General features: G+C 39.1%; 1 protein-coding gene across 1 annotated transcript in view; it reads left to right on the top strand.

The window, feature by feature from the left end:
* The window catches only part of LOC126147884 (phenoloxidase 2-like), a 244,693-nt gene that overhangs the window by 12,655 nt on the left and 207,203 nt on the right, over positions 1–24,835 (top strand). Inside the window, exon 3 of the mRNA XM_049915721.1 lies at positions 12,171–12,329. Within this exon, the coding sequence (XP_049771678.1) occupies positions 12,171–12,329 (159 nt within the window). The remainder of the gene's footprint in view (positions 1–12,170; positions 12,330–24,835) is intronic.

Genomic DNA, 24,835 nt, shown 5'->3' on the forward strand with positions numbered 1-24,835 from the left:
AGGAAGGAAGGGGAAGAATGAGAACATGCGCCCGTAAAATTACGGTCGCCGGACTTTCGGGCAGGCCATGCCTAAATGTTAATTCTGCATCCTGACAACTTTAATGCTGTTGGGATGTGTAAATTGCCAAAATGAGCTCCTTGATTAGTTTGAATATGTGTTGAAATTCACTTAAATCTGAAATAAAATTTACACTCAGTGTAAAAGACTATCAGTGGTGTTGGGGGAGTGAAAATGAGAAGAGGGTAACATAAAAATAATAAAAGATAGTGAATAAATAAATAATCAGGCAATGCCAAGGAATCAGATGATAATCAAGAATACAGACACAGTTAGTGGAAGGAAATTTTAAGCGTGATCAATTGCAATTGCTTCACAATAATTGATTTGTATAAGAAAATGAAAGCAGCCAGTAAAATGAACAAAAAGGAAATGTTAAAAGATCTGTTACCTGGTTTTCTAGCCATTTAACTGCATCAGTACCAGCTTGAGGTATAACACTACGCTGGTTCTGAAATGTGGAGCTGAGACACGTTTCAGATACGACAGGGCATCCAGAAAAACTGATCAGTTAAGTAAAGCAGGCCAAGTGAAGTCATGATCGCTTCACAGTGGTGAGTGAGCACTCCATCTTGTTTTGGTTTCTGTGCTAAAGTGCTTGAGAGAGGAAAACACTATCTGTCCTAGTTCACATAAATGGCCATTGAATCAGGCTCTCTGTCTCACTGATCTCAAATCTTTTGTAGCATTGACACATTGAATAAGTACTCTTGCACTCTGAATATGTCTTCTCACTTAATAGTGCATAGGCACCCTAATGACTGCAGCTGTCGCTCTATAACTGCAGCTGTCTCCCATACTGCATTTACACTATGCAGTTCAATGCTCCAGACTGGGCCCTGGCACAAAGGTCCTCCCTTCTTTGAAGAAATGCAGCCTCCAGATTTGTATCTTTTTACATATCTGGACAAAACACATCTGAAAATGTTTTGAGGTTGACCTAATAGTACAAATTGAATACAAAAATATATATAAAAACAAAGATGATGTGACTTACCAAATGAAAGCGCTGGCAGGTCGATAGACACACAAACATACACACAAAATTCAAGCTTTCACAACCAATGGTTGCTTCATCAGGAAAGAGGGAAGGAGAGGGAAAGACATAAGGATGTGGGTTTTAAGGGAGAGGGTAAGGAGTCATTCCAATCCCATGAGCGGAAAGACTTACCTTAGGGGGAAAAAAGGACAGGTATACACTCGCACACACACCCATATCCAACCACATATACACAGACACAAGCAGACATTTGTAAAGGCAAAGAGATTCAGCAGAGATGTCAGTCGAGGCAGAAGCACAGAGGCAAAGATGTTGTTGAAAGACAGGTGAGATATGAGCGGAGGTTGAAGTTGCCACCGCTCACACCTCACCTGTCTTCCAACAACATCTTTGCCTCTGTGCTTCTGCCTCGACTGACATCTCTGCCGAAACTCTTTGCCTTTACAAATGTCTGCTTGTGCCTGTGTATGTGCGGTTGGATATGGGTGTGTGTGCGAGTGTATACCTGACCTTTTTTCCGCCTAAGGTAAGTCTTTCCGCTCCCGGGATTGGAATGACTCCTTACCCTCTCCCTTAAAACCCACATCCTTTCGTCTTTCCCTCTCCTTCCCTCTTTCCTGATGAAGCAATCGTTGGTTGTGAAAGCTTGAATTTTGTGTGTATGTTTGTGTGTCTATCGATCTGCCAGAGCTTTCGTTTGGTAAGTCACATCATCTTTGTTTTTAGATATATTTTTGCCACGTGGAATGTTTCCCTCTATTATATCCAAATTGAATACAAGTTTTTTTACTTTCCTTCTTACTCTATTTTAGCATAAACCACATGGATAATTGGCTGTTCCTTAACCTAAATTATTCTACATCATCACATAACAAACTAGTGAAGTAAATTACTGAAACTTTTCTCTTTTTTTTATTTATTTATTTGGTCCTGTTGATTACATATTATACAGCTAGTGTACAAGTAATATAGGACAAGTCAATTGATGCAATTACAGTAATACATTAACATTTATACATCACATTGTGCAGACATTGGTTTATTTTACAAGAACAATTACTTGCATGCAGTATTAAAGCCTGCATTATGCCAAAAACAGTTTAAGTGATTGTTTAAAATAGTAGAATAAGTGACAGTGCATATTTTTATGCTACTGACATATATAAGGAAATAAATTTTCTTCATGGTCATGGTTTGAATGAATACAAGTTTTAACTGCATTCCTTAAGAAGAGGTTTAAGTGAATGCTCAAGAGAGTGGGATACATGGGAGTTCACATTTTCTCATAATGAAACAGATAAATTTATATTTTATCACCACAATTTCAGTTAAACTGCAAGTAACAGCATCACACTTTATCTTTAAGGGAGTGCTTTTCTTAGGCAGTTTCTCCCACTCTTGTACATCATTCTCAGCTGATTCTGTTAATCAAACATTTCAAAGCAAATTGTTCGACTCAACTGTTCCACATGCTTAGGATTCCTCCTTGTTTACCAGGGAGCTTCTCATTTAATACTTTCTTGGTTAATCATTATTTGCTAAGGGTAATCCAGTCAATTGGTAACTGATGAACTGGGAGTTCACAAGAGCGGGCGGTTTCCTGGTTAAGGTAGGTGCATATTAAACAAACCAAATTCAGAACCACATCAGTATCAGAAACTAAGATGCTTAAGGTCATGTGTTATCACATTGCCTATCACAATAATACTGTGTTTGCCAAAACATTTTCTCAGTGCTGATATGTCCATTCTGTGAGGCTATAAACTCATGAATATAGGAGGCCTGGTTTTAGGGTGTTGTTTAACTAGTTGTAGATCAGCTTCTGGATTGGTAACACATCTCCTTGGTCAATATAATGAGTGTAGGGTCTTGTTTATTATGGTTGTTCTAGTAATGGTAGCTGGGAGATGGAATGTCATACCCCTATATCACAGGTTGTGCCATTAGCTGATATTCCACTATCCTGTAATTGCAACCTCGTCATTCCCTTGGGCCTCCTTTGTTTGCAACAGTTCACTATCACTAGCTTCTGAGTAAAGACAGAGTAAAACCAAGACATGGCCACCTTTTAAAATTATATGTGTGGTGTCACAATATCCCTCTGGCACCTCCCTCTCCCCCAAAGGGGTGCAGTATCATCAGAATTACCGTACTAGTTCTTGATGATATCAGTCTTAACACCACTTGAGAGAAGGAATTGCATCACTCTTCCTCCCTCCCTCACAAGGCAAGACACAAATTATTCACTTCTAAATCAACATCAGATTACAATAGCACACGCCTGTTCACTTATAAACTAAACGTTTATCACAAAAACTTAACAAAACATAACTCCCACTACAATGAGACAGTGATAACATTATCGTGTGCTTTACCCATAATACTACTTTGTACTTCCCACCCAATTGGTATCTATAGTCATCATCCAAGAGCATAAGGCACTCCTCATACCTTCCACTCCTCAGTTTACACTTTTCTTTCTTTCATTTTTAACTATAAGTTTCCTTGCTGGTAGTGTACTCATACTTGTGGCAAAATGTAAATGTATAAAGTACTCTTAAAAGACTTAATGTGTCCTACATGTACAATGGAAGTTCTTGTCAGTCACAATAACCTCACATTGATGGATGATGTCATTTCCATGACTTGATTGGTCCTTGATATATGTAAGGAATTTTTTTTGTTTTATCCTTACATTTTGTAGTGATTCACCAGCAGAACACATTGACTGTTTCTGTATGCGGGTGGTTTCACATCATTCCACTTGCCCTTGTCTCATGAGTTCTTTTGAATTTTGATTTTTGCAACCATTTCCTCACATTCTGTAACATCTTTGGAATATTTTTCAGTGACTCTCCAATTTCTCAGCTTTTGCCTTAATCACTTCAAATGGAGATGGCATCTTTTTACCATTGCCACTCATATGGTGAAAGCCCAATGCAATCATGTACTTTAGAACTGTACACATGTAGAACACAGGGTAAGTAAACATACTAATTGTTGTGATGGCTGTTTACATAATAACTTAACATTTTGCTGACAGTCCGATGGATATGTTCCATTCTTCTGTCTGATTGAGGTCAGAAGGACTATTTCTTAGATTTCAGATTCACAACAGATGGTGGAACTGCTTAATCAGCTCAGACATGAATTTAATGCCCTGGTCTGTTGGGAATGTGAAACTTGAATAACCAGTTACCATGGGCTGTGCTGCCATGCTTACTTGTCAATTCAGGATTGCAACCATCACCATGTAATATGAAAAGTGTTCTATGTTGGTTAACACATAGCAGTTACCCACCAAGGTTAAGCTCAGTGGACCCAAAAAGACAATTTCTAACATTTCAGGTGGTTTGGAGCCTCTGGTAATCTTTGAAATGGCATACCATGATGACTGAGATTGGCACATAGTATGCAATACCTCAGATACTGGTCAATCCCCAATTTCCTTTTCTTCTGCCAGTATTGCTCAGCTGTTTGATATCTGTTGTTTCACACATTCCGTGATCTGCTAGCACATGATTGTGCACTTTCTTCGATACCTTGTTCTTTCAAGTTGTGTGTATCAAAATGTGTGGCCCAAACTTCATCATCTTATATGACAGCCTTCTGTGCATTGTGAAGCATAGCTGTGTCCTGAATAACTGGCAGTCTGTTCCAGTGCTCTGTGCCTCCTGCCACTCTGCCAAGTACTCATACAGCACCAGTCTTTTTGATCAAGCATTTGGCATTGCTTTGTTCCCTGTCAGGTTTCTGTACTACCTCCTATATGAATTCATTCAACCTTAATGCCCAATGAGTTAATCTGCTTAAAGGATCTTTCATTCCTAATATCCACTTAAATGCCACTTGGACCATTATAATGTTGAATTTCCTCCCATCAGGTAACAACGGAAATACATAATACCATATGTGACACTCAACATCTCTTTCACCATTGTTGAGCAAATCCATTTGGCTTTATTCAACTGCCTTAATGCATGTACTATAGGGTGCTCCTTGCCATTTATGTAATGACTCAGATTGCATCTAAATACCTGGTTACTTGCACCACAGAATAGGTTAATTTGTTTTTGTAATTTGGAAATATTAGTACTGTGCTAGGTGTAGCACCTCTTTCTGTCATTCAGGTGCAGTTTGGCAGTGACTTTTCCATTGGAATTTCACACCTTTCAACAAATGAGTTAAAAGTTTAGTGATTTCAGCAAACCTTTTGACAAATTTTCTGTAATAATTACACAGGTGTAAGAATGACAGAAATTTTTTCATTCAGCCTTGGCTAATCACACAACCTAGATAGTTTACCTCTGTGGACGCAAAATTACAGTTTCAATAGTTAAAATTACACATGCTAAATCCAAAATCTTACACACTTGCTCTACTCACTGCACATGCTCCTCTAAATCTTTAGAAAACACAATAACATTGTCTAAATATGGTTTTAATCTAATTAACACTCCATCAAATAATCTATGGAATGTGGCTGGCTCATTCTTAAGCCCACAAACCTTCCTTTGATGTTGGTAGCATCCCCATGGAACAGGGAATGCAGTCCTCAGTAGGTCTTTTGGTGGCACTTCCAATTGGTGATACCCACTCTTTAAATCCACTGTAGAGATGTATTTATTATGTTGTTCTATGGTGTCCATCGTGTCCATTGTATTTAGTGTAGGATGCGCATTTGTCACCATTCTTGTGTTCAGATATTGATAATACAACAAAACCTGTATTTCTCCACCACATCTGATGATTTCTTTGGCATAATGACAATGGGTGCTCATCATGGACACTCACACTCCACTGAAAAATGCCATCTTTCAGGTGCCGATTGATGGATTTCTCCATTAACAGTTGTAAATCCCGAGGTATTTTGTATGGATTCTAATGGATTGGGGAATTATCCCCTGTCAATATTTCATTCTGTTTCATTTATTAACTGGTAACGGTGCACTACAACATGAGCAAATCCGTAAATTGTATTAGTAGAGTTTCAGTGTCCAACTGTTTTCTTTTAAATACTGTATCTACATAATGCACATTCATCGATGGATTGCTTCTGGCATAGGTCTCCACTTGACCTATGTAAGTCATCCTCTTCTAGGATTTCCATATTGGAATTAATGATCCTTTTGTCAGATCCACTTTGAGCCAAAATTATCCAGGTTCATGGGAACCATGTACTCTCCACCTACCTCCTGCACCTGCGTCACTCCTCCTCTGTACAAAACAATGTAAAGTATTGAATTCTTCATTGTTTTACAGTGGCTGTACAACACATAACATATTGTTTGGCAGGTTAGTTCCTACAATCACCAAGAGTAATTTTCCCATACCTCTTGGTACTTTTATCATGCAAATTTAGCTCCAAAAAATGTGTACATGGTTTATTTGATTCCACCTTTATGATCAGTGAATCTTGCGACAAAAAGTCATTTACAATGGTCATTCCCTGCTGGAACAATGTCCCACTGGACTTGATAGTGTGGTGTGAAAGACAAATTTTTTCATGATGCCTATTCAGAAAATTAGGCCTAGGATTGATTGTGCAACAGCCTTCACAGACATGGGGTAACACTTCCATAAATTCCTGAAAATTTCTTGTTCCAGTACAAAAATTTAGTAACATTGATCCCAGTGATGCCATATCATTATTCCCTACCCCAATGTAATTTGTTTCTCAGAGAATTCAGTTTCTTTGTTCATAACAAGTCCAGACTAGTCAAGATTAGTCATAGACACATGAGCCGCTGGGTACACCAAAAACCTATGCTCTGTTCCACTTACTATGTCCACCAGGCAGCATTCCACCTTTACATATAATTCTGTAGCATTACACTTTACTGGGAATGCCATCCAGTGGTAGAGGAATTCCTGTTGTCATTTAATGAAGCCTTACCAAGATGCTGTTCATTTTACTTTCTTTTAACAGTCATACACCCAATACCCTGTCGCACCACATCAATAGCATTTTGATTGGCGGTATTTTTTCCAGAGGCCTGCCACATATCTGCATCTGTAGTGCCTGACCTCTGAGGAAAAAAAGACTGCATTTACCTTACACCTGAGTAGCTATGTCTAATTTCTATAGCTGCATAGCAGCCTTAATGGCAGCAGCCAAAACCTTTGAATTCTGCATCTGTACTTTTCTCGATCTATTGAATGGAAGTCCTCTGAAAAATACATATAGTGCTTTTTGTTCTGCTTTTTCAGAATAAATGTATCCAACCCCGCATTCCGTGTCAACTTACATGTTTCTACATTTATTTTCATCATCCTACATAAGAATGCTTCCACCACCTCATGCCATTTCTGGAACATCCTGTTGTGTTGTTCCCTTAAGAATATAGCACTATTCTGCTTGCAGAATAGTGCTTTTTTAAGATGTTCAAATGTGCATATTTTATCCAGTCCCTCATGATACATGACATGCATCTTTACCTCACCCAAGAATCATAACCGTATCATGTGCAGATGTACTTCATCTGGCCAATTACCTGTAGTATCAGCAGCTTAAAATGAAGACCGACATGTCCTGTGATGGTTTACATGCAAAGAAGCCAGAAGACTAGCCCAATAGGATCCATAGAAGAAACAGGTACTCTGAATGAAACTTTTGTCTCTATTGACTCAAGTGGTTATGCTGTCAATTCTCATTATCCACTGTTGAAGTATCTACCAGACTTTGTAATGTGGCATTTTCTTCCAAATGTTTGTACATCAATGTACAACTTCATCCTGCATTGTCATTGCTCATGTTTCTGGCAGTTATGTAACCTCTGTCTAAAAGGACAGTATACTTAAAGTACACTGCACAACATCAAAGCAAGGACTGTTACCACAAACACTTGGGAAGAGAACAAGAAAAATGACATTAATTCTTATGACAGGTCATAGCACATCAAGATTCAGAACATTGATGTGCCTCATGCCAATAATGTCAGTAATTCCTACATGTAGCTTGTACTGCCTTCATATGCAGCAATTCATGACGGACCACATTAAAATATTGACATCACACTGGCCATAAATAGTAATCTTTACAATTTCTTGTAAAATAGGACAGATCCACAGGTTCCTCAGGTCTCTCAAACTGTACCCATAAATTCCTATGCACCCATCCTATCCACTATACACATACATAAGAGCTGGTGACAACATTGCAGCCAGAGTGTCCTCTTGATCTCTGACAGCAGCTGAGGTAGCTACAGACACTTTCGACACCAGATTGTTGGAGCCAGGAGGTGACCTCAACAGTGATGGAGGAAATGCCACCATCAGCAGGACCACCTGGGCAACGGCATGTGTAGACAGCATAATCTGCTGAGGTCAGCAGGATAGCAGTACCTGACAGAGACTGCACATCATGGCCAATGAACGGCAGCTACATCCAGGCTGCTTTCCCATCTTGAGCTGTGGAATACAGAACAGGGGAGGATGGTCTCAAACAGTTAGCCCCCAGGATGATTGCTGTCAAAGGCGTGTTCCCGTCTTGGGAAGTGGTCAACATGGACCAAAGTGCAGCAACAGGGTAGCCAGGCAACTACCAGTCTGGACTCAAATACATGTCTCACCAGGGATGTGCACACCTTCAAGAGGCAGTCACCCAGTAGGTGACTCAGCGATGTGAAGACACCAGCTGGACCGCATACAATTTTCTGCTGAAGCAGGTGCCTATGACTTCTGGAGTCTAAGTCCAGAACAGGTGACTGGTTGCATCACCATGTGCTGTGAAAGGTCTTCATCCTGAAGTTGGAGACTGGCACTGGTGGCGTTGATCAGTATCACATGCACACCTGGATACCATTTAGCATGCTGAAGGAGATGGTCTGATTCTAGCACTATTTATGCAAAACATGCCAGCTAGTGTTTTCCTCTTGCAGTTCTGTGGTGGTGGTGGTGGTGGTTAGTGTTTAACGTCCCGTCGACAACGAGGTCATTAGAGACGGAGCGCAAGCTCGGGTTAGGGAAGGATTGGGAAGGAAATCGGCCGTGCCCTTTCAAAGGAACTGGCATTTGCCTGAAACGATTTAGGAAAATCACGGAAAACCTAAATCAGGATGGCCGGAGACGGGATTGAACCGTCGTCCTCCCGAATGCGAGTCCAGTGTGCTAACCATGCAGTTCTGTAACCCAGAACGTGAATGAAGTTAGTGTGCTCGCTTGACTCTGTGAAGCAATAGTGACCTCATCTGGCAGAGATATGCCAGTATATTCGATGTATGGATAATGTTGTACTCATCCATCAAAGGTGCAAATATTTAATTAGAACTTCTCAAAGAATCAATCTGATAAAATAAATGACCACGTTTATCAGTGGGACTACACTTCATACAAAAATGTCTTTGTAAATAATTTTATATCTTCCTTTTTTGTAAGCATATACTGCTTTCTGTTAAATACCTTTATATCATATTTGTGTTGTGTGCCTGGATGAAAAGGGACTATCCCTTAGACCTTTAATAACTTGTCTTCATCATGTAAGAAAAGCCTTTTGCTGCCCTAAAATAATGAGGTATCAACTTGATAAAATTAATATTTAACAGTTCTCCTGCATTATACTTCACTTTCAGTTAATTTCTTCTTAAATGCTGGTCACTAAGTGGTTAGAAATTCTAGTAACAACTATTTGTGTGTGAGCCTATGTAACAATGACATATTGACTTGATGAAATTTGCTTAACCACTGTTATTATTTAACAGTTTTCCTGTGTAATGTATCACTTTCAGTTGCTTTCTTCTTAAATACTGGTCGCAAACTGGCAAGACATTGTGATAATGGCTATGTGTGTGTGTGCCAATGTTCATTTGCCTATCAAATACCTCTTCGCTCTAAAATGTTGATCTGTAAGCTTCACAGATCTTATTGCTAGGGCAAAGTTTGCATAGCAATACTGACTACTTAAATGACTACCAAAATCAAATTTGAAGTCAAGCAATCAAACAAAACTATTTTGCTCACTGTTCATAGCTCCTTACTTTAGAGAAAGTTATTGTTTTACAGTAATATAACAGTTCCTAAACTTAATTTGGGCACTTTCACAATGGGGAAAGCGCTTCACTATATGTATCATTGAATAGTAATTTACCAGAATTATTTTGTCCATCAGTAATTTCAAAATTGGTTTCATCAGTCACCACCAGATCAAAATAGAAGAGCTGTCCTTCCAATAACCATGAGTCAGAAGCCTTTCAGAATTTTCTTGTAACAAATCCAACTCCAATAACTTCAGTAGGACTCTATGGTACAATTACTATATTGGTAAGTAGATGTAGTTAATGACGCACATTTAGTTAACATTTGGTTTATTTTGCAAATTTTGATAACATGCAACGGTCATGCCTGTTCAAGAACTGAAACATTTTTATGTATTAATTTCAAACATCAGTTTTCAACTAAAAGTAGAGATGATGCTGACAATGGTGCCCCATTGTTCATGCTGCTGTGGGCCACTGATAATTGTGACCCACACTGCTGATTTGCTGCGTTGGGGAACATTTGTGAATCACTTGTCAGGATCTCCTCCATGCAACAAGAAAAAAGTAGAAAACACCAACAGTTTAGTACAAAAATCATAGAAATAACTTTACATATTTAAATCATATACTATTATGGCTTACCTGGTGTCATTCAAGTTGAAAATGAGGACATTGCTGCTTACCAGTTTGGAGCACTACAAGTGCATGATCACCATACTGATGTCACCTCACTCCATATGGCATCATTTTGTCATGCAGTTCAATGCTCCACACTAGGTCATGTTGCAACAGCTATATATATTTTAGAACTATTTACATGAAATGTGGACAGTTAAACTATACTTCATCAGTCCTGCAACATTACATAAATTACCATGTTGCATGATGGAACATATTTTCACATTCCTCTTAGTGAAAACTAACTTTAGAATCATCTACAAGCAAATTTGAAGCGTAGAAAAGTAAAACATTTATGTATGGCAGAATTTTTGCTGTCTTGAGATCATCATCCTGCAGTACGAAGACTGAATTTCAGATCTATTTCTTGCACTGGACAAAATTTCTTATTTTCTATAATGTTCTGTATTTGTAATACTACTAGTTTGAGAGGGTTAATCCTCCATATTCAGGCATTGAAAAGTGGTCAGCTACAGCCCCATGGCAAAGGATGAGCTTCTGGCCTTCAATTTTGTGATACTAAAATGTCTGAAGGTGAAAAATTGAAGCTCTGAAACAGATGGCATGATTAATACAGAACATTGTAGTAGATGTTTTTGCTTACAGGATTTCATTACTGCCTTGACGATGTTGTAATATGGACAAACTTATTATCTATTTCTTGCTTTCTTGTAGGCCATCAAGTAAAGAGAAAGGGTTCAGTCAAATATGTAGAATAAGAGGCTGCAATATAACTGGTTCACTAAGGAAATCATACTATAAGACAGTGTTAGGATATGGTGGTATAGAACTGGAGCATCGGGCGCTTATGGCTACCTACAAGTATTAACTAATGTGTGTGTGAAATTTAGTAAACAAGCACTACAGAGCTTAACTGGAGACCATGTAACTCATAATGTTGCGTGTTTTTGGCCCTTTGTACTCAGTGCTTCCTGATGGTGATTCACATCAGTGACATCTCATTAAACCAAAATGGTAGACTGCTACAAATGCTCAATATATAGCTGTATATCTCATACTTTCTGACTACCAATCATCTGTATGTAATAATAATATGACAACATTTGATACAGAAATGTGATATTTTTTGCAATATATATAGTAATGACGTGTTAATACAAGTTGCGCATTACACAAATATATGTGAGTAAAGGAAGTCTTAAGATAGAGAAAGCCTTCTGAAATAAATAGATTAATTTAATTTACGAACTTATTTACTATTGGATTTATGTAGTAAGATATTTGTGACATATATACTAGTGATAAAGAAGTTAAAATTATGCTGGTAAAAATAAATATGTTGTTCAAGCATTGGTGCACAAATTAACTGTATCATGAGATATAGTTATGAACACGATAGTATGTGTTATTCAGTGTTTCCTTTTTTAACATAGGAGTGTTAGATGATGAAAAAAACATCTTTTAATATAGTTGTGTTTCCATTTAATGGATTCCAGGCACAGAGAATATCCTTAAAACCTAGACAGAGACAGCAGGATTTTCAAATTGACAAACTACAGTACATCCCCTCACTGATGGGGCATATGAATGAACCTGTATGCCTTCTAAAGGGAAGACATAGAAACATTGCATTTAAAGTGCCAAAAGATTATTTGGTAAGTTATGGTAATTTTATTTAAATATCTTACTAATTTGATGAATGAAATACAACATAATTTTCTAATTTCTGCTGCGTATTCAGCGAATGCTATTTCAGCTATTATACCATTTTCAAGTGATCCTGCAATAGTAATGATGGTAAAATTTTTTATATGAAGTTATAGAAGCATATGTTGAATGGCTTATGTTGGCATTGGTAATTACTTGCTGTGCACTTGAGGTGTTCAATACAGCCTTCTGGAGTGCTTTGTTGAGATGATTCTCAGTTTTTGTGCTGTCAGAAATGTATGTACAGAGCACACTTTTTTATTTGCACCTGTGACTGTTTGATAGTAAAGCTTACTCCTCCAGTGCTTATATGTTTGTAGATATTACATTATAATGTACATTTTACAATCTACAATAAGAACAGGATCTCCAAGATGTACCTACTGTCAAATAAAGATACATAACTCACATGCTTACCAGGACTCCTCGCTAATAAGCATGAACAACATTTAATAAAAACATTAATTTCAGTATCTTCTTAACTTTTGTTGGGTGAGACTTACTATTTTACTCATTTGTCATTATTAAAATGTTGTATGTACTTTTATCTGTTGTTATTTTCAGTTTACTTTGTTCTCAAAAAATAGAGAGTGATATGCATGTTGTACTTGTTGCCTTTCATAGTTGTTCAATGAAATTCTTTGTTACAAAATAAGCATGGTTTGTATTTACAGTAGGCTACTTAAAAAAAGATATGCTTTAATAGAGGTTTCACTTGTCAGCTGGAATTGGTTTGTATTTTCTTCCTCTTTTTTTCTTTGAAGTTTCTTGTGTAACTTTTTCTACAATGAGTCGCTTGGTTAACTTCTCAGTGATGTGACCAACAGTAGTCCCCCATCATGTTGGTGTTCCAGTGGCCTTGCTAGTGTTTTTCCTTCACTTTAATGTCCTGATGAAAATGCTCTCCTTGCTCCTCACTAACATCTCCCGTATTGTCCAGGAAGTAATCAAGGTGACCGTTCAAAAAGTGAACTTTCAGGCCATTAAACATCCTAAAATTTTAAACTTGTTCAACATTATAGCTATAATATAAACATATTCTGGGTCTTTTTCATGTTCTAAGAACTTTGTGACAACTTGCTTGAATGATACCCATGCTTCTTTCTCTTTTAAGGTCATTGTGGATTCAAAGTTCACATCAAATATCAATTTTCTAATGTCAGGTCTGACAAAGATGCCTTCTTTTAGTTTAGCTTCTGAAAGATGTGGAAATTTTTGGCAGAGATGCTTAAAACATGGTCCATCTTTAGGCAAAGCCCTTATAAACTGTTTCATTACGCCAAACTTTATACGTAGCGGTGGTAGGAGTATGTTTTTTGGATCTACAAGGTTTTTGCGTAGAATGTTCTTCTCACCAGGTTTTAAAAACTCCCTCACAGGCTAGTTCTTTCTGCATCAATGTTGATGCCTAGCCCTACTGTCCTATCCACACAAGAAACATGGAAATTTGGTAAAGCCACCTTGCTAACCAAGGAGCATGCATGTTACTTTTAGATCGCCACATATCATCCAACCATGAGCAGAATAGCCTATTTTATTTAGAACTGTTTCTAGGTTTTCGTAGCTTTCTTTCATATGTACAGAATGTCAAACTGGTATGGATGCATACTTGTTACCATTGAGTAATAAAACAGACTTTAAACTAGTTTTGGATGAATCAATAAACAGCCTCCAGTCTTCCTTTTTGTATTACAATGGAATTCATCATCATCTGGTTCATGTATATCAGATCATACATCAGAAAATACTTCTGTTGGAATAAAATTTAAATCATCTGGTGGTTCAGGAAACGGCACATCTACACCATGCCCTACTGGTCGGATGGGGACCGAAAGGTTAGGGTAGCTTATTACCATCTTGTTTTTCGAATTATGACCTGTAATATCAACACTGAAAAAGTAGCAATCATCAGAAAGATTTCTTGGCTCCCTCCATATCATAGGAATAGCAAATCTCAAGTCTTTTTCCTATGCAGCACCCAAGATTTATCTTGATCACCAAATTTAGATCCAAGGTATGATAGATAAACCTTTTAACCTAGTCTGTAATGTTTCTTTGGTGTTTTTAATCACAAATTCACCACAAATATAACAAAAACTGTCAGCAGAGATTTTAGAATCATGTTTAGACATTGTACTGAGAACATGTACATTGTACAGGAAATGGGAAAGTGAGTTTAGGTTAACAGTAAACAAAACACCATCTGTTGACATAAAAATAGAATCGACCTTTTTTTTGCCAGCAAATGTTTTTCAGCAGTGCTAGCAACGTCATCTACATTCATTACCCCTCCTTTTTAAATTATTTTAACTATATAAAAGCTGTTAAATTCTTTAAAAAATCGCTTTATTTAATAACTGTAACTGTAAAATGTGAAGAAATGGTGGGTGAGACAGTTTTTTAAGTATCATATTTGGATTTCCCACCCTAAAAAACATGAGCGTGAGGCATTTTCAGCAAAAAAGTTTCTCCATCATTGGCCTATGTAATTATTACTTACTCCTAGGAGACTAATACTGTTCCTATTTCTGTTTAATTAATTTTTTTCCTTTTATTCATATGATCACTGGAGAATCATATTATTGTCTATCTCTTATCAACATTATATCTAAAAACAAAGATGATGTGACTTACCAAACGAAAGTGCTGGCACGTTGATAGACACACAAACAAACACAAACATACACACAAAATTCTAGCTTTCGCAACCAACGGTTGCTTCGTCAGGAAAGAGGGAAGGGGAGGGAAAGATGAAAGGATGTGGGTTTTAAGGGAGAGGGTAAGGAGTCATTCCAATCCCTGGAGCGGAAAGACTTACCTTAGGGGGAAGAAAGGACAAGTATACACTCGCACACACACACATATCCATCCACACATATACAGACACAAACTGCTTGTGTCTGTATCGAAACTGCTAACAGTCTTGTACACAGGCATTCTTGAACGACGATATCCTCTTCTCCTCCTGTACAGCATGGCTGTGTGCTTCGTGCGGCTGCCTCGAGTCGAGTGAGCATGCTGTTGCCTCACGAGCGACGTATACAGTCCCCTGACGTCATAGAGGTAAGCTTATCTGGGCGTGGCAGGATGTAAGCCCGCTCATTAGCGCTATGCCCGCTCATTAGCGCTATGGCGGCACCGGAAGTTGAGTTTTCCAGCAGATCGCGCTCTGTTAGAACTAGAGCGCGATCCGCTGGAAAACTCTGACCCTTGACTCTGCATCACAGACAGGAGCACCTGTGAAGGTGTACTCAGCGACGAACATGGGTGCACAAATGGCAAAACGTCATTTTTTTGCATGAATCCAGGTTCTGTTTACAGCACCATGATGGTCGCATCCGTGTTTGTCGACACTGCGGTGAACGCACATTGGAATTGTGTATTCGTCATCGCCATTCTGGCGTATCACCCGGCGTTATAGGATGGGGTGCCATTGGTTAAATGTCTCAGTCACCTCTTATTCTCATTGACAGCACTTCGAACAGTGGATGTTAGATTTCAGATGTGCTACGACCCATGGCTCTACCCGTCGTTCGATCCCTGTGAAATCCCGCATTTCAGCAGGATAATGCACGACCGCATGTTGCAGGTCCTGTACGGGCCTTTCTGGGTACAGAAAATGTTCAACTCACCAATTGAAAACGTCTGGTCAATAGTGGCTGAGCAACTGGCTCATCACAATATGCCAGTCACTACTCTTGATGAACTGTGGTATGGTGTTGAAGCTGCATGGGCAGCTGTGCCTGTACACGCCATCCAAGCTCTGTTTGATTCAATGGTTGTTCTGGGTACTGATTTCTCAGAATCTATGCACCCAAATTGCGTGAAAATGTAATCACATGTCAGTTCTAGTATAATATATTTGTCCAATGAATACCTGTTTATCATCTGCATTTCTTCTTGGTGCAGCAGTTTTAATGGCCAGTAGTGTAAATATGCTTTCAGTGGTAAGCGTTATATTTCATTGACAATCCTGCTTTTGTAATTGGAGTTGATTGTGGTTACGGCATTACACTGTTTGGTGGACATGCTGTGTACTTCAAAAATTCTGCATCATCCTGCTTCCAATTAGGCAATCTAAGAGCCATCACTTTCTTGGACAGGAAACAGATTACAAGCAGTATATTGTTCCCTAGGTCTGTATATTGAAGAGATCAGTGTATTCCAACACAGCAGTGAGTCACCTACACATCAGGTATCCACCAGTGTTTTCTGTGGACATTGGTCAGGACCCTATAAGATGGCTGAGAGGATTTGACTGACCACCAAATACAATAGGTGGAATGACATGTCAGCAGCAAGCCTTCTTGGTGGTAGAACAATTGAAGAACTGGACCCAAATCCAAGGGGAAATGAACAGTCTTAAATATAGAATATTTTGGGCATTTGCCACATTGTGAATCGGAGTACGACAGAAACTGACAACATCTCACACTTGATGAAATGTGTGGCAGAAGACATGCACCAAGTTTTTCTGGTAAAGGACGTCACAGCAACTGTGGAATTCATGAAGGGTGTCAGTACATTGAGAAAATTCAACAGAAAAGACTTAGATGAAAGAAGCAGCAATTCCAATTGTGGTCCCTGTGCCAGTTGTGGAAGACCACCACAGGCTTGCCTCTCTCCTACGCCATATACTAAGAGAATGGTGCAACATTTTACAGCAGCCAGAACTGTTGAACCAAGTAATAGCAGCCACGAATGTTGAACCCATATCAAGAGGTAACAGAAAATGTTGAAGAAGAGATGTGTCAACCTTTAGCACCAATCTACAGTAGAAGATGCCAAGAGGACTGGACTCAGCCCTACTCAGATTAATGTTGCAGACTTGAAATGGTAACCCAGCACGTGACCAACACAGATGCAAACAACTTCTTCTCCAGATATAATGTCCTGCAAAGGAACAGACAGTATGATTATACATCACTTGACATCAGCCAACAGTTCTACTCATGCCAGTCAACTGCAGGTGATTACAGATAACCTGTGGGATGTAGCCCATTGCCATACCCTGCAAAAGGTTTCTCCTCAACATGCTGTAGCCATTCCCTGTCACCATACAGGGGTACAAACCAGCTGCTGATAAGTTCAGGGAAACTAAGTGAAGCAACCAATTCTGAAAGTGAAGAAGCCATTGCAGATGTAAATTCTCCATTGATGACTGTCAGCAAGATGTCAGGACATATCACTGACATCATCATCAATGGCCAACATGTCCAGGCAGTAGTCAACTCACGGGCTTCTTTTCTGTAATTTCAAAGGGTTATCATCACTGACCAGTTAAAGAAGAATATGTTCTGTTATATGAAAGCAATTGTATTGAAAGTCGCAAAAAGGGAACTATCTCCATCTGACAGGAATATGTATTACAATAATAAATAACAGTGACAGAATACACTTGTGTGAGATTGTCATTTTAACAGAATGTAGTCATAATGTTTGCTTGTTTGGGGCTTCATGTAGGCATTACAAACAGTCATAGACTGTGGAAGATTGGAGCTCCAGATTTAAGAAGCTTTCTAATAGGCACCAAAGACCACTCTAGGCAGTTGTTTGCTGTAGAAGATGGTGTTATCCTGCCATTATCAATGAAAGGAATTCTCCACATTGATTCAGGTGTTAAGTAACATTGTGAAGTTTTTGTTGACTGCAAAAAGCTCCTCAGGGTTACAAAATAAATCTAAATGCAAGGGATGATCATAAGCACACAAATAGCCATAATTCATCTCTAAAGGTATGTGCATTGGGAAAGCCAAAACAATTCAGGAAGGGCAGCTTAGTTCCATTGATAAATATTCTTGCCCCACTACCAATACAGGGACAGCAGTGTAGGACGCTACTGTCAAACTGCAAATAGGATCTGGTTTAACTCGGGAACAATGTCAGAATGTGTTAGCTGTTCTGCTTCCAAATATAGATTGGAGAAAAGATAGAGCAAGAAGCCCATGGCAAAACATCCTGTCAACACTGGGGACCATCAACCCAGTTAGCCAGCACTTCTACAGTGTGTCTCCAGCTGACAGTCAGGGAGGAAGTTGAGAAGATGCTGCAAGATGACATCATTGAACCTTCAGAGGTTCCTTTGCCATTTCCTGTTGTGCTTGTGAAGTAGAAGAATGGCACATGGTGTTTCCAGACTACTGCTGATGGCTGAAGTAAATCATGAAAAATATGACTACCCATTGTTGCACACTGACGATACCCTAAAGTTGTTGCAAGGTGTAAAATATTTCTCAACTGTGGAGATGAAGTAGCCTACTGGAAAATGGAAATGGCCAAGGCTGACTGGAAAAAGACTGTCCTTGTAACTACTGATGGCTTCTATGATGGCTTCAGTTTATGCTGTTCAGACTATGTATTGCACCTGCCACCTTTGAGTGTATGATGGACAACTGCTTCAACAACTAAAATGTAAGATGTGTCTCTGCTATCAGGATAACATTGTTGTTTGAGGTTTGAAGAACATCTAAGCTGCCTAAGAATGTTGTTGAAGTGTGTTCCAACTATAGGTCTTTGCCTGAATCCAAAAAGGTGCCTCTTTGCCACCCAAGAAATAAAAATCTTGGGGCACCTAGTGATTAGTGATGAAATCTGTCCTGACACAGAGAAAATAAGAGCACATTTGTGATGTGAGAAGTTTTCTCAGAATGTGTTTGTACTACTGGCAATTCATAAAGGACTTTTGCACCAAGGCACACCCTTGGAAGAACTACTGCAGGGAGATGCTAAATTTCCTTGAATGAGATGCATGAGAGGTCTCTTTAAGGAGATGCTAACATCTTCTACAGTACTTGTGTTGTATGATGAAATGTTGAGATAGAACTTCTCAACAACACTAGCAGTTATGGGGTAATTGCAGGTCTAGTACGTATTTTGGAGGGTGCTAAAAAGGAGATAGCTTATGCTTCCAAGTCTAAGATGAACTACTCTACAACTGAGAAAGTTTGTGTTATTTTGACCATCAACAAGTTCCATCTATATTTATTTGGCAAACAATTCATCATTGTGGTGGAACACTGTTCTCTGTACTGGCTAACTAACCTAAAGTACTCGTTGGGTTGACTGACGAGGTAGACCCTGAGGCTTCAGGAGCACATCATCACAAACAATAGACAAAAACATGAGGAAGTTGACTGGGTTTCAAGAAATCCTTCTGTGGAACACATCATTGTGCACAAAATCTCATTTATCATTGCGTCAAATGGCATTGCTGCTGCTGAACAGAGGAAGAACCAGCATTACTGAAAACCGTAGAAGCCTTGAAGACCATTGAATCAACTAGAAGAAAATTCCAAGTAATAAATGAAATATTCTGTTAGAGGAACTATGGTTCAATAGTGTGGAAATGATTGCTCATCAACACAGCTCAACTGTGGCCAGTTATTCTGGAGTTTTTCCATGACTCTCCAACATTTGGTCACATGGGATTCATGAAGACAGTACATGAAACCAGCTGCAGTCATCTCTAGCTAAGTCTCTACTGATCCATTAGACACATCAATTCGGCATTACGTGAGCAGCTGTTAGGAATGCCAGTGATGGGAGCACATGCTGTGAAATCTCAGGCATCATTGCATTAAATGCCAATGCTACTTAATAGAGGGAATAACCGGCTTTCCTGAAAACTGTAGAAGCCTTGAAACTGAGGAATCAACCAAAGGAAAATTCCAAGTAATAAATGAAACATTTTTTTAGAGGAACTGTGATTCAATAGGATGGAGATGATTGACCAGTTACCCTGAAGTTTTTCCATGAAACTCCAACATCTGGTCACCTGGGGTTCATGGAGACAGTACATCAAAGCAGCTGCAAGTAATACTAGCTAAGTCTCTACTGATCCATTACACATATTCATTTGTTACTAAGTTAGCCACTGGAAGCACATGCTGCGTTTGCCTCAGGGCATCTGGTTCCAGTTCTGCCTGTAGCAGCACTATTACACTGAATATGTGAATCAATCTACACTGTCTACACAGTCTACACCGACTGTCACATCCACTAATCTGTCACAAAAGCAGTGCCAACTGCCAAAGCTCTGGAAGTGAATTGTGAAAGACTTCATTTTAAATCACAGACTACCCCGTGTGTTGGTTTTTGGTCATGGATATGTTTTGTATCAGAGGTAATATCACACTGTGACATCACCAATAGACAAATGGCCTCACAGAATGTTTTAATAAGACTTGAGAGATAGGGTATCAATGTACACTAATTTCAGATTCAGATACAGTACTACCTTTCATGACATTTACATACAACACAGTGAAGCAAGACAGTATAGCCTTTACACTGTCTTTTCTTCTGCATGGTGGAGAGGGTGAAACAACAATGGATACACTTGTTTTTGCTTGATACCAGGATGACTATGTGAAAAACAACATAACTGGGACAGAAGACAGCTGGCTTGGATATTTATTATTTATTTCATTCATGTTCTGTAGACCCATTAGCGATAAATCGCTTGGGTGTAGAACGTGTCATTTACATAGATTTGAGACATTTGTTTATAATAATAGGTTGTACAATGAATAATATATTACACAGAAAAAATGTTTACAAGAATTGTTTTTTGTAAAAAGTTACAAATTACATTGAACAGACTTACAATAGATCAAAATCAATTCACATATTCTCATACATAAATTTGTCCAGTGAGTAATTGGTTTTACTTAGAAGATAATGTTTAAGCTGACCTTTAAAAGTATGTGGATCAGTAACTGACATTTTTATTGCCTGAGGGAGGGCATTAAATATTTTTATGCAAGAGTAGTGTACTCCTTTTTGCACCATACTTAGATTCTGTGGTCCTTGGACACCCAGGAAAAAGCACAAGAGTGCTATAATGCCAAACACTAACTGTTGAAACACAGACCAGGAAGCTTGGTATGGATTTTTAGCCTGTGTGGATGGTGGCAGATTGGAAAAGTTACTAAAGCACTATTTCATGTGTATTGTATCATTCATTATTTGTCAGATATCACATGAAGTTGAGGATTATGACCATTCATCAAAAAGACAGAAGTGCCTACTGCAGTCATGGGGTGCAGATTGATGATGGAGGGCTTCTTGTTCAAGGAAAATGAAGAGCTGCTCACTGATCACCATACTTCAATGGGTGAGGCTACCCATAATGCACATCATAGTGAAGAGAATTTGACAACATGACCAGAATGCAAGGGTCTTCCAGTGCTGCCAAACTAAGGACCATTGATAAGATCTATATCCATGGTTCTGTAGTTGGCTTCAATGAGAAATTCTGAAACAGCAGACTGCTATTTTTCCAGGGTAGGGAACACTGCCACAAACTGTGCTGCATCAGTGTGGCATAGTTGTCAATGTTGATAGTTGGCATGGTTTGTGTAACCAGTTCAAAGCAGGCCAGCAGCAGTTATTTGTCATTTAGTAAGAGTCTTTAAATTTTTTTATGCTTGTAATGTTTGTATATCTTGGAGTATTCAATGTTTGTATAAAATGCAGCACTCTCCACCCAGGAGTTCAGTTCTGTGCTTTCAGTGCTATGTGTTGTTCTTCATTAATAACTTCCCTCTCAGACTCGGTCTTGATGGTGGTTGCTACATTGTGAAAATACAGAGTGTCAATTATTGAACTATACGTAAAAAGTCCCCCCCCCCCCATGAACCATGGACCTTGCCGTTGGTGGGGAGGCTTGTGTGCTTCAGCGATACAGATAGCCGTACCGTAGGTACAACCACAACGGAGGGGTATCTGTTGAGAGGCCAGACAAACGTGTGGTTCCTGAAGAGGGGCAGCAGCCTTTTCAGTAGTTGCAAGGGCAACAGTCTGGATGATTGACTGATCTGGCCTTGTAACAATAACCAAAACGGCCTTGCTGTGCTGGTACTGCGAACGGCTGAAAGCAAGGGGAAACTACGGCCGTAATTTTTCCCGAGGGCATGCAGCTTTACTGTATGATTAAATGATGATGGCATCCTCTTGGGTAAAATATTCCGGAGGTAAAATAGTCCCCCATTCGGATCTCCGGGCGGGGACTACTCAAGAGGACGTCGTTATCAGGAGAAAGAAAACTGGCGTTCTACGGATCGGAGTGTGGAATGCCAGATCACTTAATCGGGCAGGCAGGTTAGAAAATTTGAAAAGAGAAATGGATAGGTTAAAGTTAGATATAGTGGGAATTAGTGAAGTTCGGTGGCAGGAGGAATAAGACTTCTGGTCAGGTGACTACAGGGTTATAAACACAAAGTCAAATAGGGGTAATGCAGGAGTAGGTTTATTAATGAATAGGAAAATAGGAATGCGGGTAAGCTACTACAAACAGCACAGTGAACGCATTATTGTGGCCAAGATAGATACGAAGCCCACACCTACTACAGTAGTACAAGTTTATATGCCAACTAGCTCTGCAGATGACGAAGAAATTGAAGAAACGTATGATGAAATAAAAGAAATTATTCAGATAGTTAAGGGAGACGAAAATTTAATAGTCATGGGTGACTGGAATTCAAGTGTAGGAAAAGGGAGAGAAGGAAACGTAGTAGGTGAATATGGATTGGGGCTAAGAAATGAAAGAGGAAGCCACCTGGTAGAATTTTGCACAGAGCACAACTTAATCATAGCTAACACTTGGTTTAAGAATCATGGTAGAAGGTTGTATACATGGAAGAACCCTGGAGATACTAAAATGTATCAGATAGATTATATAATGGTAAGACAGAGATTTAGGAACCAGGTTTTAAATTGTAAGACATTTCCAGGGGCAGATGTGGACTCTGACCACAATCTATTGGTTATGACCTGTAGATTAAAACTGAAGAAACTGCAAAAAGGTGGGAATTTAAGGAGATGGGACCTGGATAAACTGAAAGAACCAGAGGTTGTACAGAGTTTCAGGGAGAGCATAAGGGAACAATTGACAGGAATGGGGGAAAGAAATACAGTAGAAGAAGAATGGGTAGCTTTGAGGGATGAAGTAGTGAAGGCAGCAGAGGATCAAGTAGGTAAAAAGACGAGGGCTAGTAGAAATCCTTGGGTAACAGAAGAAATATTGAATTTAATTGATGAAAGGAGAAAATATAAAAATGCAGTAAATGAAGCAGGCAAAAAGGAATATAAACGTCTCAAAAATGAGATCGACAGGAAGTGCAAAATGGCTAAGCAGGGATGGTTAGAGGACAAATGTAAGGATGTAGAGGCTTATCTCAATAGGGGTAAGATAGATACTGCCTACAGGAAAATTAAAGAGACCTTTGGAGATAAGAGAACCACTTGTATGAACATCAAGAGCTCAGATGGAAACCCAGTTCTAAACAAAGAAGGGAAAGCAGAAAGGTGGAAGGAGTATATAGAGGGTCTATACAAGGGCGATGCACTTGAGGACAATATTATGGAAATGGAAGAGGATGTAGATGAAGATGAAATGGGAGATACGATACTGCGTGAAGAGTTTGACAGAGCAGTGAAAGACCTGAGTCGAAGCAAGACCCCCGGAGTAGACAACATTCCATTGAAACTACTGACGGCCTTGGGAGAGCCAGTCCTGACAAAACTCTACCATCTGGTAAGCAAGATGTATGAAACAGGCGAAATACCCTCAGACTTCAAGAAGAATATAATAATTCCAATCCCAAAGAAAGCAGGTGTGGACAGATGTGAAAATTACCGAACAATCAGTTTAATAAGCCACAGCTGCAAAATACTAACACGAATTCTTTACAGACGAATGGAAAAACTAGTAGAAGCCGACCTCGGGGAAGATCAGTTTGGATTCCGTAGAAATACTGGAACACGTGAGGCAATACTGACCTTACGACTTATCTTAGAAGAAAGATTAAGGAAAGGCAAACCTACGTTCCTAGCATTTGTAGACTTAGAGAAAGCTTTTGACAATGTTGACTGGAATACTCTCTTTCAAATTCTAAAGGTGGCAGGGGTAAAATACAGGGAGCGAAAGGCTATTTACAATTTGTACAGAAACCAGATGGCAGTTATAAGAGTTGAGGGGCATGAAAGAGAAGCAGTGGTTGGGAATGGAGTAAGACAGGGTTGTAGCCTCTCCCCGATGCTATTCAATCTGTATATTGAGCAAGCAGTAAAGGAAACAAAAGAAAAATTTGGAGTAGGTATTAAAATCCATGGAGAAGAAATAAAAACGTTGAGGTTCGCCGATGACATTGTAATTCTGTCAGAGACAGCAAAGGACTTGGAAGAGCAGTTGAACGGAATGGATAGTGTCTTGAAGGGAGGATATAAGATGAACATCAACAAAAGCAAAACGAGGATAATGGAATGTAGTCGAATTAAGTCGGGTGATGTTGAGGGTATTAGATTAGGAAATGAGACACTTAAAGTAGTAAAGGAGTTTTGCTATTTGGGGAGCAAAATAACTGATGATGGTCGAAGTAGAGAGGATATAAAATGTAGACTGGCAATGGCAAGGAAAGCGTTTCTGAAGAAGAGAAATTTGTTAACATCGAGT

Source organism: Schistocerca cancellata, chromosome 2 (genome assembly GCF_023864275.1).
Source record: "Schistocerca cancellata isolate TAMUIC-IGC-003103 chromosome 2, iqSchCanc2.1, whole genome shotgun sequence".
In the NCBI taxonomy this organism is placed as follows: Eukaryota; Metazoa; Arthropoda; class Insecta; order Orthoptera; family Acrididae; genus Schistocerca; species Schistocerca cancellata.